Source organism: Pempheris klunzingeri, chromosome 8 (assembly GCF_042242105.1).
Source record: "Pempheris klunzingeri isolate RE-2024b chromosome 8, fPemKlu1.hap1, whole genome shotgun sequence".
Lineage (NCBI taxonomy): Eukaryota > Metazoa > Chordata > Actinopteri > Acropomatiformes > Pempheridae > Pempheris > Pempheris klunzingeri.
Genome location: NC_092019.1, coordinates 5348380 through 5365821, shown reverse-complemented (window position 1 = coordinate 5365821; position 17442 = coordinate 5348380). Strand labels below are relative to the sequence as shown.

At 43.0% G+C, this 17442-nt stretch overlaps 1 protein-coding gene across 1 annotated transcript in view; it reads right to left on the bottom strand.

Annotated features, from left to right (window-relative positions):
* LOC139205776 (intermembrane lipid transfer protein VPS13B-like) overlaps positions 1 to 17442 on the bottom strand; it is a 309322-nt gene that overhangs the window by 180693 nt on the left and 111187 nt on the right. Inside the window, exons 20-21 of the mRNA XM_070836087.1 lie at positions 3187 to 3296; positions 674 to 806 (exon numbers count right to left, since the gene is read on the bottom strand). Coding sequence (XP_070692188.1) covers positions 674 to 806; positions 3187 to 3296 — 243 coding nt within the window. The remainder of the gene's footprint in view (positions 1 to 673; positions 807 to 3186; positions 3297 to 17442) is intronic.

The window sequence follows — 17442 nt, the reverse complement described above, 5'->3', positions numbered from 1 at the left end:
TGAGCGTCTGTGTGGCATCCACAGGTGTAAACACACAGAAATCTGCTTTCCTGAATGTACACGTCTGCCTGTGCGTGTGCTGATGTGTGCATTTTGTGTGTGCATGTGTATGTGCACTGAACACATTTGTTTTGAACAAGGGGGTCCCAGAACGTGGAAAACTGGCATGGAGGGAGGTTTCACACAGCCAAGCCACTCATCTATTCTGGGCATTCAGAGGCCACAGTAATACTACCAGAGGAGGAAAACAGAGGAGGACATGCCTGGATATGTGGTGTCCTCTGAGAAACGGGTTCACTCAGGTGTCAGCAAGCGGTTATGTAACAACATAGTAACATGGATTCATTGCATAGAAACAAGGTTAAATACAGTAAATTGTTGTTATTCCAGTACTGAAAGACCATATCCTTAAACTTAGAAACAGTGGCAGTTATTTCAAGTATCAAGGGAGGAGTAAATGTCATTGCAGTTTGCATTTGTATGTTAATCTTTACACTAAACACATCTGAAAACAAACACAGAGATCTTTTATAGAACTTGAGGCCAAACCTGCTCCTTTTATGTTTGCAAACCTCTCTCCTGCACAGATTTGATCTCATGTTATTGAATGACGTGCTACATCACAGTGATTCAGTATTACACCTGTGGCACGGCTTTGGGTTGGTAAACCTACCTGTCACTGTCTTGGTTTTGATCGGGCTGCTGGCATAGTCTGAGGCCTGATTGGAGGGCTGTTTGGCCAGTGGTGTGCTCCCCACTGACACCTCGTCCTCTCTCCTCTTTGACAGAGGAACTGAACCCGGAGTCTGCAATGACATCACAGCAGAATGAGACCATGTTTTACTGTGACACGAACGCATTAATTCATTCCCTGAAAACAGAATGATATCAGGAGTAAGTGTAGAAATCAATAAAATATTTATATTTTGTACCAACAGTGTTCTGTGTTAGTAAGGCTGTGACCCTGAGAGATAACTTTAGACAGCTTCAAATATCTGGGTTATTCCCAAGACACAATGCATAATGCAAAGTAAGACAGAAATGGAGGCAGAGAGAGAAAGAGAAAAGAAAAATGCAATGGAACACAACAGAGGCCTCCAAGACCAACAAGGACTAGTGACAGCTCCCTGTTTTTTTTGACCAGTCTCCCATGCTGCTGTCAGGCCAAACATACACACACACAGACGCACATACACACACACACTAATGCATATGCACATACACACAGGCTGGCAGCGAGATGGGTGAAAGACAGGAGAGTGGAAGGTTGGTCTGAAATAAGGAAACCCCATTAGCTTCAGCCAGCAGCAGCACTCAGCTATGATGCAGCTGCACAAGGCCACAGGCCAATCACGTCCTGCGGCCTGTGTAAACACACACACACACACACACACACACACACACACACACAGATGAAGTTGTTTTTCAATGACTGGGTCGGGACCCAAAGACTGGTTGTGGTAAGATTAAAAATGGGCCCCAAATTACATTAGTGTTTGAAACTACTGACTGAGGTATGACGCCAAATCCTTCCAAGGTTTTTGCAACTTAACATAGGGTGAATGAAATACTGTAGGCCAGTAGGTTAGTTGCCCAAAGTCAGGTTTGACATCAAAATCATAGGCAGGTCTGTTAAAGATCTGCGTACAGAATGTTAAAATACTCTTTAATTAGAAAGACACTTTCAAATACACCCAAGGCAAACAAACACTGCTTTAATCACACATGCATTTTTCATTTAGAAAGTGTGCATCACACTAAAACACTGTAGAGAACCATGTGATAGTTGTGGGTTCATGTGTTAGAGAAACTGCAAAATAGTTACAAAATTATATAATTCAGTTTCTACACTTGGAAAATATGTGCTTGGCCACGTTTTAACACTCTCTGCTAAAAGCAGGTACCTTACCCAATGACCATCGCTCATTCCAGTTGGATGACATAGTATGAGCTAACTCCTTCTACCGCACACACAGGAGGGAGTGGGGGGTGGTTTGGTTCTCAAGCTTCTTTTATTCTCTTCTTCCTCTCTCTTCGTTACCTGCTTCCTTAATCATCTTCCTCTACTTTTCTGATTTCTCATGAGTTTCTTGCTTGCTCTGGTAGTTTCGGTTTACTTTTAATTCAACTTTCCTTTCTTTTCTCTGTACATTCTTGATACTGTCCTCTGCTTTCCTCCTTTCTGCCTCTTGATATCTAACCATGTGCCTCGTCTCTCCATTGTTTGTGACTCTACTTCTCTCGGATACTTTCTACCCCTGTCGATCCCTCTAAACGTCCCCTTCATTTTCCTGTTTTCTGGTACGAGTACCTCCCCTCTCATCGCTTCCTGCCATCCTGACCCCTACCAGTCAGTGTCCTCTCCTCTGTCCTTCACAGGCTGTTGTCTGGCCTTCAGCTGAAGGCCTTGTCTAAACCAACCGGGCCTTGAAAAGTGGCCCTGACAAGCAGCTGAAGTAGATGGTCTCACAGAAATACACACATGTACACAGGCACAAACACACTAAGCCACACTTTTGCTGCAGCATGTCCACATGCACGGCAGCCAGTGTTGTGTATCCTTCACACTGGCTGCAGTTCAACTCATAACATCTGTTTACCCCCGTACAGTAACAACCTCCAGAGTAAAGGGTTGGTGCAATTAACTCCCTCTCTCTTTGCCTGTCACACACACATGCATGCCGGCAGCCTCTACAAACTGCAAGAGGCATGAAACAGAGCAACTTGTTGAAAAAAAAAAACATTTAAAGTATTACAATATGATACTTTCATGCACTATATATATATATATACGTCTTTATGTGCCTTTATGGGGTGAACCTGGGCTATATCCCAGGCAATCAGACTAAGCATGTCTGCAAGTGTGTGCGTGTGTTGTGTGGGCACAGAACATTCAATGTCCATAACCATCACCATGACCCCTGTCAAATAAATAGAGAGAGACTGGATGGAAGACAGGGAGCAGAGCACATGGAAAAAGGTAGCTGGGAAAGAGAAAGCAAGGCAGAGGGACACAGAGGGAGAGGGAGGGAGGGAGGGAGGCATTTACATTCGCTTCAGGCTCTTATCCGGAGAAACTTGGGATGGATGTAACAGTAGAATATGCTTCAGGTACTTTATTAATACAAATTACAAGTGAATGGTGTAAAACAGATTTAAATGTTGACACAAAGATGGATGACGTACCTGCTGCTGCTGCCTGCTGCTCCCTCTGTGAGGTTGGTACAACAGCCATGTGCAGAAGACTGGGTCCACGTTGACAGCGATGCCCTGGACACTGACCAGTAGGACTGCACCTGGACAACACAAAAACACATACAGAGAAACAACTCATTAGAGATTTAACAGTGCAAAGTACAAAACAAGATATATGAGCAGATTTTACAAAAGATTTTACAAAACTAATAGGAAAGGATGTAATGTACATCTGTCTTGCCTTAACAAAACCAAAATTACTGCTCACTAACTCAAAATGGTTGTTTGAAAAGACCAAAGTGTTGGGTTGATGATACTAAACTTCAATGATGAAAAAGATCAAGATCAAGAGATGCTTGAATGACTGGCTGAAGTGGAAACTATCTGAACTCACGGACAAAAATGTTCTAATGCTGTTGCTGCAATTATTTCTACAAAGTAGGAGGCACATCGATACGGATCACTGAAATCAATGTAAGGTAATAACCAATGAGTGAAAGTGACTTAAGGCAAATCTGCTCAGATTGAGTGTCAGGTTCCTCCACTGCTGCATAGCTTACAGTGTGTCCTAATGACCTGCTGGTGGGTATCAAGCCTGCCTGTTGGAGCGCAGCAAGGAGCACAGTTTGTTTCAATTGCGCTGTTCAAAGTGGTATCACACTAAGCCAAGAAAAACATTTTCTTTTGATAAATTTCTATGAAACTCGAGACTTTCTCTGGGTTTTGGTTTACTCTTAAATAATAATCTTTACCAACAATAAGCGGGCCCTGAGGTAATGCATTAGGATCCTATCAATAATGATTCCCATGCCGGCAGGATTAGCGTAGGGTCTCTGGCGTGCCGTGTAATGTCCCAGCATGACGATAGGAGGATGTTTCAGCTCTAGAAGGTTTTCAGCAGTTTAATGGAGCTTTGGACAAGACCCCGGTCTTCTGTTTCAGGCCCCGAGGCAAAGCCGTGTGTGTGTGTGTTTAAGTGTGAATGTGTAAATGTGTGTGTGCGCTTCACCTCTGACAAAGCCTGATTGCTTGTTGCTTTGCCTCACATTTTAGTGTCTGCAAAGCACAATTATAAACTCTCCCTTGACACACACACACACACACACACACACACACACACACACACACACACACACACACACACACTCTTGTTACACCAGCTCTTTAACTTGGCAGAAACGACTCCCTCCTCCATTATTCCCTGTGAACAATGCAAATAAAACGGCTCTAATTTGCTCCACTTTTACAACGTTCAGTGATTTGTGGCCTGTGAGCCTGTGTATGTATGTGTGTGTGTGTGTGTGTTTGCAGTGCGAAGTAAATATGTGCAAATAAAAACGAGCAATATGAAACGTGTGTATGTCAATATGTGTGTTTTGCGTGTGTGTCTCGAGTACGATATTATGCAGTGTACGGTTTGTGTGTATCAGTACTAGTGTCAGTTCATTCTTCACCAGGTGTACTTTAATCTGAGCTACAGTTTATTACTGACACAGAATCCTTTCTGAGCAACAGGGAAACTTTCTCATTGGATCAAGACAAACTGAGTCACATTTCTTCTTCTACTGCTTCATCTATCATACTTCTCTCTTTACTTTCCATCCCCTCCACCCTTTAGTCTCCTCACTATTTCCCTATCCATCTACACCTCCAAACACCCTAACAACAGCCATACTGGCATTTGTTCAATTTGATTCTGAAGCTGCATCTTTTATCTCTTGCTCTCCATTACATGACCTTCTCTCCCTTTATGTCCATCTGTCACTTTCCCCTCTTCCACCCTTCCTTGCCCCCCCCCCCCCCCTTATCGTCTTTCACCCCTCTTTACCCTTCCTTCTGAAACCATACCTCCACCCTCCCTCGTCATCCTACATCCACCTCTCTCCCCCTCTTGCTGATGAGGAATCATAACCTCAGCCCTGTGGCTTGAACTCCTACACCGCAGTGTGGCTGCTTAATAGGCTTTGGCTGTGGCTGTAGAGCTGGGGCCCGACTTCAAGTGGTTTCATCATAGCCCAGAACAGCATGAGCAGTATAGGACCCAAAAGGCTGGGAATGGGCTGAATAGTGAAGATGTATTCAATAAATTCACCCTAAACTGTGGTCTACGGGTTGCACTGAGCACGACAAAGCACATTCAGCAGAAATGAGTCATAGCACAATAAATCCTAAAACTTAGTAGATGGATTGTTTATTTAACGGTTATTACAGAGATAAATGAACAAATAAAAAGATATAAAATGCCTAATTGCAGATAACTCTCTCAACCAGAGAAGCTTAGCTGTGGTCTTTGCACAGCATCAATACGTGTCAAAGCCAATACAGTCTTAAGGCACAGCTTTCTCTCTAACCTTAAGGAGGAACAGTCATAAAGAAAATAGAAAGCAGTAGCTTTGGTCATAGTTTCATCTTGGGATATCTTGTGAAAAATTGTGTGGATGCTCAACAGTGCCAGAGCCCATGCAGAAAGCCTTTTCAGTGCCATTACAACAGATGTTGAAGTTTCCACTAAAACAAAATTGTCTCATCATCAGATAAATGGAGCTGACTTGTTGAGTGTATTAATGTCTAGTAAGTTGGTTGCTTGAATAACTAAGTAAGCTGAAGTTACTGGCAGTGCATCAGCAGTGTTATGACTGTCATCTTATTGTGGCTGCATGTCATGTCTGCTTGGCTTCTGCCAATGACAGCCGTGACCATTCTGATCCATCACAACACCACTCAAAAAGCTCTCTTTCTGAGATTAACAGACCAAACAAGCTTTTTTTCCTCGCTCTCTTTCTCTCACTCTGCCAGTTTGACAGTGACACAGAAACAAAATATGTGTTGACCTACGTTCTGAGGCTTTGAAGACCAAGGCTTTACCATCCACACTGTGTTTTCTTGTTTCATCTCTGTGTTGATATAACTGCAGAAGAGTGACACCTCCTTTGAAGCGTGCAGCACCATGAAGCGGCCTGGCATGCTTAGAGGGCGACCTCGGCAGCAGGCTAACTGTTGTTTTTCTCTGCTCTAACAGGGTGGCATATGGGTAATTACAGAAAGTGATGACAATGATAACAAAGGTGTTTTTCTTACTTCCTAAATGATTCCTCAAGAAAACACCAGAAAACTGCTCAGTGGCCTAGACTCTGAAAATACATACAACCGCAGAATGTTCATGCAGTCATCTGCGAAGACACACTTACCTTGACTCACCCACAGTGGACCTATTAATGTCAAAGGTGTTTTTTTTCCTCAGTGGCTTAAGACCAGTAGAGTTAAAAGAGAGCACAGGGCTGCTGGTGTTGTTTTACGGCTGTCTGACATCAGGCCGCTCACAGCCTGAGGCTACAGTAGAGCATTAGAGCAGACTGAGAGAAGGCCTTTAACCTTTAAGCCATGTCTACGTTCTTCTGTCAGTCTACTCTTTTCTAGGCCAACTTCCCCAGTAATCTAACAGCCACACATCTTCCTGTCTTCATATTGTCTTTTTATCAGGTTACGTGGTTTATACATTAACATTTTTTAATGCAAAATCTGCTTTTGTTCAGTCATTGCAAGCATGAAATTCAATAAACTGGGAGCGGTTAGGTCAGTGCAAGTTCAAAACCAAGTCCCACAGTGGAGACCAAAGCCCTGATTGGGGTTACAGAGGGCACAACCTCCCAACTACAGGGTCATGGCCCCGCCATCAGAGTTACAGACGGGCAAAGAGAGGTGGGAGGCACTCACCATCCACCCCCCAGGTAGACGGAGGGAGCAGGATTCATGTTCAAGCGAGCTAATCGTCCCCTCAGAATCGCTTCATTGTTGGACGTGAGGCAGCTCTGGGACCCTGCGTCCAGCTACTCCAACAGAAAATAAATAAATATAGCCCAGCCCGCGTCAGCCAGATGACTTCTGACAGGTTTGGTTAATTTCGAAGCCAAGTAGCAAAACAAAACATTACGCCAGCGTGCAGGGCCTATGCTGCCTTTAATTGCTTTTCCGATGAGCTCATGACTCGAAGGTGTCCTGGAGCGAGCCATGTAGCCCGACAGGTGTTCTACTGGTGTGTGTGTGTCAGCGTGAGTGTCTGTGACTATGAATATGTGCGTGTGTGTGTTTGTGTGTATTTGTGTGTATGAGTGTTTGTCAGAGAGAGAGAGAGAGAGAGAGAGACAGACAGAGAGAGAGAGCTAGCTGTTGACACCACTGAAAAGGGACTCAGCTGTGTGTGGGAGGGTGTAAGGAACAGTGTGAAGTATATGTTATGTGTGTGTCATTTGTGCGTGTGCTGTAGGACAGTGAACAGACACTAACTCACGAAGCAATGCCTCATCTTGTTCACTCACACTCACACACACACTCACACACACACACACACACAAACCACTCTTTGACACACATTCACTGCAGTGCTGTTCCCCTGCCGTGCTGTGACCCAGCTGCCCGGGGGCAATGCCGCCGCAGGAGCCCAGGGGCTCAGGAAGGACACAGGCAGGTTTGACTGGAAACAGATCCTGGCCTACGGAAAGCCTGCTCTCACTCTGGGCCCGTACAGCTCTCTGCACTGGATGTTAGTGTATATGTGCGTCTATGTATGTGTGAGTGTGGTTTTAAGAGAATATAAGCATACATGCGTAAGTGTGTGTGCGTGTGTCTTTCAACATGGCCCGACTGCGGTAGCCTGCAGCTGACAGGCTGGACCCACATCGTAAAGGTTGACTATGGCTTTGGGCACAGTAACAGTAATGGGCAGGAGGAGAGCGACAGAAGCAGTGAAACACTTTAAAAAAAACACTGAAAGACACATTCAGAGACAGAGGGGGGGGAAAAAAGAGAGGGACAAAGACAGAAGGAGGAGACAGATACAGTGGATAAACAGAGAGAACATATAAAACAGTGGATGATGAGAAAATACTTTTTTAAGAAGTCAGTTTCCTAATCTACATGATAAGTGAGCAGGCCTGAGAATTTGGCCATGGATCTGGATGATTTATGGGATGCCTACAGTAAGTCTCCATACATGCAAAGTCCTGTGAACCGGATATATCACATACAGTCAAGTTTGGATAAGCAGTAAGTGTGCGTGTGTGTGTGTGTGTGTGTGTGTGTGTGTGTGTGTGTGTGTGTGTGTGTGTGTGTGTGTGTGTGTGTGTGTGTGTGTGTGTGTGTGTGTGTGTGTGTGTACGGTACAGAAAGCTGTATATCAACACATGCACACGGATGGTTTTGTATGTAGTGAGCACAGGACTGTATCTCATCCACAGAGCGATCTATCCCTGTTCAGATCAGGGCTGAGGCTGCTTCTTCCCCATCTGCTGGGTTCTGTGACTCTTAGTTATTAGCTGTTGACACATTTCTCAGGCTAAACGTGACAATGTTGCAGTGCTGTTGTGGGGAGAGTTTTGGGCGGTGCAACAGTAGCAATACTTTCCCTGTGTATGTATGGGTGTACATGTCACTATGGCAGTGTGTACCTGAAGAACGATACAATCTAGAAAATAGATATTCCATATGTGATAGGAAGAACGAAGCCCAGCACAGAAAAACAAAGTTCAAATCATTTGAACAAGTGCCTTTAGAAGTGTGATTGCGACCAACAATGGTTGCTTTTGTTTTTGTTCATAATGTGAACAAAAACGTGTCTTAAAATGAAACTAGTGCCACATATTACACAAACACTACTTGTTCATGGAAAAATGCACATCTCTAGGATGTACTGTGGATCAGTTGAGGCCAGATGAGGGGTTTAAAACAGCGGAACAGCAGCTCTGTCGAGCGCCATATGTTGATAAGGGCCTCCATAGCCATGCGTATCCTCCTTCTAGTTGATTCCTCGCCTTCATAAATCCCCATTAACTCTCGTGGTGTTGAAAAGACACTGCACAATCAGTGCCTGTGCCCCTGCTGAAACCCTAGCAGCCCTGATTTGGACTATTCCAGCTGTTATCTCTCTTCCTATCCTCTCTCTCCTACAACATTTCTCCGATATGCCCACAAAAACACATGCTCTCTCTGTCTCCCTCACTTCGAATCACACCGGAGGAAAAATGCTTAAAGTCACGACCAAATGTGACCTGGCCCTTGTCAGCAAGATAGCCAGCCTTCTTAATGAGAGACAAAACAGACTCGTTCCTGATTGCATTAATGTATCATTACCGTATCCATCATGGACATACAGTGCACTGTGTGAACTCTAAATGAGCCCCAGCGTAATGTAAGAGGAACAGGAGAGACACTTCTGAGCTCATTAAAATAAACAGACTTCTGCTTCTGCTGCTGCTTTCCCACAGACAGTTTCAGTTTTGCATAGTTACCTTGAAAACTCCTTATCGCTGCTATCATTCAGCTGGCTCATGGGCTTTCTCTACAGTTCAAGCTGAGTTCTCCCAGTTTGTCATGAGGAGAGGGGGAGTCAAGCAATTTAATGTCTGTCATTAGCTGGGGTTCCTTCCAAGTACTTTTGAATTACATTGTAAAAAAAAATAGAAAAAAACTCAATGCAAGTGGCAAAATGTGAGGTTTACTTGATATTGCAATAATGTTTCTAATACTCTTGAGGACTCTAAAAATGTCCATGAAGAGGTTAAGCAAATAAAAATCAGAGGAAATACTTTGTCAAATAAATAATGATGCGAGTCTATCTTCATATAAATATTAATACCTTGGCAAAGACTAGAAGCTGTTTGTATTAAAAAATATATAAATATTTAGTGAAGGTTTGGATAAACACAAATCAAAGTGAACACAGAGGAGAAAACAGCATGTAATACACTAACGTGCAGATGGGCAGGAAAGCTCAAGCTCAAGAACACTCAGCTTGAGATGTACCGCCAGCTTATCTGCACGTTACTTTGCAGTCATTCTTATGTTGACTTTTTGCGCGCTTTTGTTTATTTAATTGCATTAAAAGCTTGAAATATCTCACTCATTGCAAGCAAAGGGCTTCCGTTCTTCTTTGTTTTGTTTTTCTCTCTGGGTCACTTTGGAAACTCCAGCTGTATTTGATGTGGATTCCCAAAACTCGTCCAGTACAATTGCACAATGTTTCAAAAGTGGCTTTGGAGGTTCTAAAATGTTTGTTAAACATCGCTCCATTATGACCCACACAAATCACATATTGGTTATTACTTCTGCGTATGTGGGATGTGCTATGGTCTCTCAGATTTTTGTTTTTCCACAGACAACACAGATGGATACATTTTTTGATAGACAAAAAATAATAAATAATGAATAACAGCTTAGTGGACACTCATCCATTAATCCATTTTTGTTATGTTATTTCTGGTGTTTTATATTTTGGAAGCCTACTGTGTTTGGTTGACCCTAGTAGATGGAAGAACATTTGATTCACAACTTTTGCTTGACATCTGAACAAAGAAAATGTGGCTTCCTTTTTCTCTTTCATTTCTTTTCCTCTTTCTTCCATGCTGTCTCTTTATTTAAATTGGTTGTCGATTGTGTTTTCGCTTCTGTTCTTTTTTTTTTCCTAACCTCTTTAAAACATCCTGTCTCCTGCTATTGCCTCTCCTATTTTCTGTCTCCATCCACAAACTGACCAGCTTTATAATCCAGCTGTCTTTTGCGACAAACGTCAAGATGGTGGACGTCCAGCCCCCATCTTCTCCAGTCATCCTTTTCAGCTCTTTCCACGGCCCTCAGCTTTCTGGAGAACACGCAGGACAATTGAGGACAAGATCCTGTCTTCAATTAGCTTCAAGTCTCTCCACCTCTCTGCAGAACCTCTGCTCACCCAGTCTTTCAGCTTGGCCTTTTGTCAGTTCAGTAGACTTAGTAATGATCTCAGTGACAGATCAAAGTCTTCTGGCTGAGATTTTGGGTCACTCAGGAAGCTGGGAATGCTGCACGGAAGAATTTGATGTTTGCACGGCAATGTGCAATGGATTCTCCCCCTTAGTCTGTTTGTCTATGCAGAACTGCATCTATCCATCTACCGGTCTGGCTGCCATCCAGTCAACTGGTCTGACTATATGTCAGGCAATTTGTCTGAGTGAATGAGTGAAGTCAAGTCATGAGTGAAGTCAAGTTCATTTCAAATACTCTTTCCATCTTGGCAACAGCTTAGGTGATAAGCGGCCACTGATGAGGCGTTTTTTCACTCTGCTCCTCAGAGATCAATAAAAGACCACAGCCAGCATTTAAAAGTTTTTTTCTTTGGATGTTCAGTTCATTACTACTCATGTTAGCTACCGAGTCCTTACATTTATTCCAAAGAAAATGTTGTTCCTGCTGCCAGAAACGGAGGAAAAACATAATTTTCTGTACACCAGAGGATTTCTTAGTGGGAAAACCTAGACAACACCAAGCGTTGAGAAACTTTCTCGTAAAAACCTTCAGAATCCATAGAGAGAATTTGTGTTTTCTTATAACAAGTGAGAGTGTTGTCAAAATAAATTCAATTAAAGTGAATGATTATGGTTTTAACAAATGGTGTTTTCACAGAGAGAAAATAGCAGCATGTTTGCCAGTTCAATCTACGAGTGCAGTTGGTCTCACTGCAAGTATTATTCTTCATAAGTCATCACTGTGTCTGTATTACACAGTTTCTGTCCAGATGATCAAATGAGCAACTGTAATCTATAACATATGTTATACACGGAATATACACACACATTTATACATATATACAGATAAAAGCATCTACTTGTACACTACTTGCACACATTGTCTGTATAAGTATGGTGTGCTTGTGAGCATGTGTGTTTTTACTCTATTAACCTCAATAACTATCACTGTATCGCCTCTCACATTCCCATGAATGTGATTTTGCACTTTGTCGGCTAACCGACAGCAGGATAATAAATACATGAATTGGATCTGGAGAGAGAGAGACAGAAAAGTGGGGAGTGGGGAGATGTTTATATATAATACCTAACATCTCTTAACCCCTTCTCCTTCTATCTATCTCTACTTTCTCACTTTCAGTCTCTGTGGGTCCCTCTCAGTTCCCGCTTCCACTATCCACCTCATCCTCTTCTTGCTTGCCACAGTAGATTGAAGATTACTCCTCTTAAAGACATAGCCTTAAGTGGTTGCACATTTGAACCATTTAGCAATTTGGTCTAATGGTTTCAGGATGAGCCATTTTAGCTGCAATGCATGAACGAAGGGATGGAGGGATGGAGGGATGGAGGGATGGAAGGGGCGTAAAGTACAATGAAATACTAGTTCTGATTGGCTGGATTTCCTTATCCAGGAAGGGGGTCACTGCGGTGTCAACGCTTCGAGGGACGGGCTCAAACAGAGATAGGATGATTACAACTGAACAATTAGAGTTTAGCAGATGGGGTAAATATTCCAAGGTATGTTAGCAAAGAGAGGAGGAATCTTATATAAGGTTATTTTAGATTCATAAAGCTTGCATTAGAGAAAGGTCATGGCCAAACTGATAGAGGGGGCTTTTTGGAGGACTGGGACAGACAGGGAGAGATAAATGTTCTCCTGCTGGTGTGTCAATTAACCCCTAAAACCCTAACCTTCGCATGAAACTTTGAGATACAAATACCATGAGTCTAGATGACAGATAAGCATGAAAGCTCAACAAGAGCGTATAGATTTTATGTATGTGTGCATGAGTGTGTGTGTGTGTGTTCTGAGGAAGAGCTCTTTGGCATCTTTGTCCTGTAATTAGTCACTGTTGAATGAAGCCATGGTCTGAACACTCCTCGCTGACAGCAGAGTAAAGGCAGAGAGTGCGTCTTGTTTTTGGAGGATGTCACTCATGTCTGCACACACACTGATGATAAGGAAGAGGTGTTTATATCCATCAGCGCTGTATTTAATACAGTCAGACATCACACATACAGACATGTTCGTGTGCACACACACACACACACAAATAAAGAATGCTTGGGCCACCTGCAACACAGGACGTCCAAACTACTATCATCTGCCCTACATTAACAAACCATGGCACAAAAGCGGTGATGAGTCAGCTACTCTAAACACACTTGAAATGCTCCCCAGACTGGCTATTTTGCAGACCAACAGGACAGACAGGGAGGAGACAAGGATAGTGGGGACGGTAGGGACAAAGAACACAAGAGAAGGGGAAGAAACAAGGAGAAGAAACGATGGGAGGAAAGAGGTGGCTTAAGAGAGAGGAGAGAGGGAGGAAAAGGCGGGAGATATATGGGGAGGGGGGGGGGCGAGCAGAGGAGAGGGAGAAAGGACAAGTCTTTGAAGGTAGAAAAGCAGCAGCAGCACCAGCTGCCCGAGAGGCGACACACTTATCCTTCAACTTCTAATCTGAGAGTTATCATCAGGACACATTCTACGTCTACAGGGACAAAGACAACCTCTTGGTCCAAGGCTCTCTTTTGCTGTCTAATTTGTAAAAGATAAAATAAAATTTGTGTCTGAAAACACACAGACGCTCATGAATGAGAGAATGCCCATATGAAGCCATAAATGAACTACGCTGATGCACATAGTAGACAAATACTGCTGTCAGGCAGAAATTAGAACAGTGCAACACTGGGCTTATTCTGTAGACTGCTGTTCATCTCATAACACCACGGCACCATTCCTTATACATGCAATGCTGAGACACTGCAGACGGTGAGAGCAGCAAAGGCCAGCTCGCCAACAATCCATCTCCCCTCCTTCTGGACGTCTGTCGGCTGATGAAATAAAGGAAGATGACATATTTGGTCATGGCGGGACAACTCCCAAGGTGATCCAAAAAAACCCAACATGAATGTCTCAATGGAAATCTTGAACTTGATGAAAATGTTTTCTGTCTAGACTTGAGGACTGAAATCCACAAATGAACGAACCTTGAGAATCAGTGGCCCGGGCTATTTAAAGGAATGTAATGGGAGAGTAGGAGACATGCTGGAGGAAAAATTATTCTAACCATGAGATCTGGGTATTGTTTATCATCATTAACCCTTAAAGTTATCTTCAAAACATACTCTTTCAAGAGGGCTTTTACTATGGGACATGCATAATTCATTACAGTGATAATGAATTGACATAGTCCACCACCTCTGATACTGGTAACAACAGCTATGGTAAAAAGTCTCCATCTCTGAACCATAGTTGGTCCATAATTTGTTTAGTGGCATTACATAAACCTTCACACAGTGGAAGAACGCACACCAAGACCCCTGCTCTTTGGTAAAATCCTCAGACCAGGAACTGCCAAGAAAATAGCTTGTGATATCAGGAACCATGTTATTGCACGAGCCTCCCAGCTCCAAGTTATCGCTAACAACTCAAAATGGCAAACCTCGTGGCCTTAGATTAACTGTATTCAATCATTTTCAGATATGCATGAAAACCTGATAAGCGCATGCAAAAAACGTTCCCCCTAGTTTCAGCCAGCCCATGAAACCAGGTCCTGTATTTATCATGGTGTCATGACTGTGGCTTGTTTTCATACAACTTAAAGCAGAAGAACTCACATATTTAACCCTTAATTAAGCGAATTGCTATGAAAATGGCAAATGTAATTGGGACAGGGGGACTGGTGCGTGACCAGCTTACATTTCAAGTACCAGTGAAGGTAGTCCATCTTTATGACTAAGGAGAAGTGACCTACGATGGCTATTCTTCTATTATTAGAATCTTTATTAACATGATGGTGCAACTTTTAATTCTGAGCAAGAGGAGACCGGTGGAAGCTAATCTCTAGTGGCTATTAGTGTCGGGAACTAGTCGTTTCATCTGCAGGCCTTGTATATGCTGTGAGGGGAAGAGAGTGGTGCTAGGACTGCCTGTGTTTACTGCCTGTTTATCTAAGTGGGCATGTGGGGGGCTGGAGGGCCACGGCAGGTCAAACCACACACAGCGAGAGGAGTCCAGGACCCCCGGAGGACCACTAAAAGTGATGATATTTTACAACTACTGCTCAGTCTATGACTACTGCTGCTGCTGCTGCACACACACGCACGTTTGTAGCAACAGACTGTCATACACACACCCTGACTCAGAGTGATGAAAGTTTATTACTACTGTGTTGAGACTAAGTGCCCCCGGGGCAGGAAGACGAGTTGAGGGTTCCTGTGGACCTTAAGGCCCCCAAGGCAAAGAGAGGGAACATACAGCTTTGAGAGGGCCAAGCATGTATACACTAGATTGTTACTTTAAATCAGCTGTATTTAGATTACACATCAAGACTGAAATACACTAATATAATTTCAAGCTAACAATGCATTAACAGTGTAAGTCTACCTCCAGTCATTTTATACACACAAGCCAATGGAAAAAGTAAAAAAACGGAGTTACAACACTTTGCTTGCAGTGTGTTGACGATGAATTACAGAAAGTTAAATCACAAGCCTCAGATTACTACTGAAATCCAACACTGTCACACCTATGTTGTGACAGAAAATATATGAGAGAAGTTTGTTTCAGAGCAGATGGTCACACTGCTACCACCTGTGTGATCTCCATCTTTAGTACCATTTTGTGCACAGAGGACTGCTTTGTGCCTGCAGAGAGTGAGAGAGAGTAGGGGATACTGGGAAAGCCACTAGCAACCAGCAAATCAAAGGCAAGCAGTCTGGTTTGTTTTCTCACGGTACAGGGCCGGAGTGAAAAAAACGACTAAATAAAATAAACCTTTAATTTGACTGAAATTGGAGGCAACAAGCGCTGCTGTAAGAAAAGGCTGTGAAGTGTGATTTCTTGCGGTTTGGGTTAATCCTGATTGAGGAGCCCCTGAGTTGAAATGTCAGCAATATGAGACTAAAACAAAAATAATTACATCCAGGGTTAATGAACACAACTGCCTGAGGCACAGGGAACTACAGAGGAGAGGGAGGGGGAGCAGGAGAGAGACAGAGAGAGAGAGAAGGACAGAGAGAGAAAAGGTTAAAAAAGACAGAAAGAGAATAAGAGTACTCTAAGGAACAAGATGAAGGGACAAGCTGCCCTCATTTCTCAAACAGAAAGGGTCAAAATCATATACCTATATTTGTCTTCATCCAAAGTCCCTTTGGTAGAATAATAAATTGTAAGTGAGCAGGCTGGCATTCTGATACAGGGTCATTCATCTGGGCCTTTGCTTTTCCCTGGGTACTTTTTCCCCTCAGGACTAAATTACTTTTATGGCTAAAGGATAAAACATGAAGTATGGCAACACCATACCTCCCTTTTAACTACTGCCATGCCCCTGAAGCTTACACCATCTCTCTTCAGCCTGCTTTCATCTTTGCTGTTATGTCTACACACACTATCTCAGCTGTGCAGGGAGCTGCCCATTACAATAACACTGGTCACTGGTGCTAGGACGCACCTGCACATTGCACTCCTGCACTAACGTCTACGTGTCTGCGAGTATGTCTCTGCGTATGTGTGAGTCCAACAAGAACTTAGAGTGGGCTGGTAGGTAGGTATACAAGTATATATTATACGCACAGTATAATGTGCAACCTAAGAAAGTTAATATATCAGTAGAAACTTGTGTTTAAAATGAAAAAATCTGTTTGTTAATGATACATCCCAAATAGCTACATGAATGTTTTTATTTTCAGGTAACCTAAAACACTGATGCTTTTATTTTACACTAATTCAATTACTTAAGTATGCATCTTTGTTTTTCTTATTTCGGCCACAGCTACATCACACACTACAAACAGTATATTCATTTAGTGTTGTCGGACTATGTTTCACTAACTGTGTGTTAGTATTGGTAGAGTCCTTTGGGGCACCTATGAGAATAAAGCACAAAACTACCACTATATCACGCTGCACCATCTACATGATGTGTCAGTATACATACAGTAAATATACTGTGAGCCGATGGTATTAGTAATGTATACCCACAGAACCTCATGTCCAATTTGTCATTTTTGGAGAAATGGACGGAAACGTAGCTCAAGTATCAGTTATGAAGTACTTTTTTGGAAAAGTCAAGTTTGTATGTGTATGTGTGTGTACATCAGGACACTCCACCTCCGTACGTCTCACCGTCTGTGCTCTTAAAACGCCCGGTGCACAGCTGCTGGAGTGGGATGCGTCCAGGCAAAGAGCCCCAAAGAAACAACAACCCACATCAAAGGAGTTCCATCAGAGGAACATGATTATCAACCTTTATCCTATGAGTCTAGGAGTCCTCCTTCAGACCAAGCATCACTCACTGCTGGGGAGGTAAGGGAGAAGAGAGGATGATTTGCTAAATACACGCTGACCACAAGCTGATCCCTTACTCATGTCTTCCTTCTGTTTTTCTTTCTTCTTTTGACCATTTTTGTCTTTGTTTAACTCAACTTCCTCAAAGCTATATAGTGTACATGCTCACGCAAGTACGGT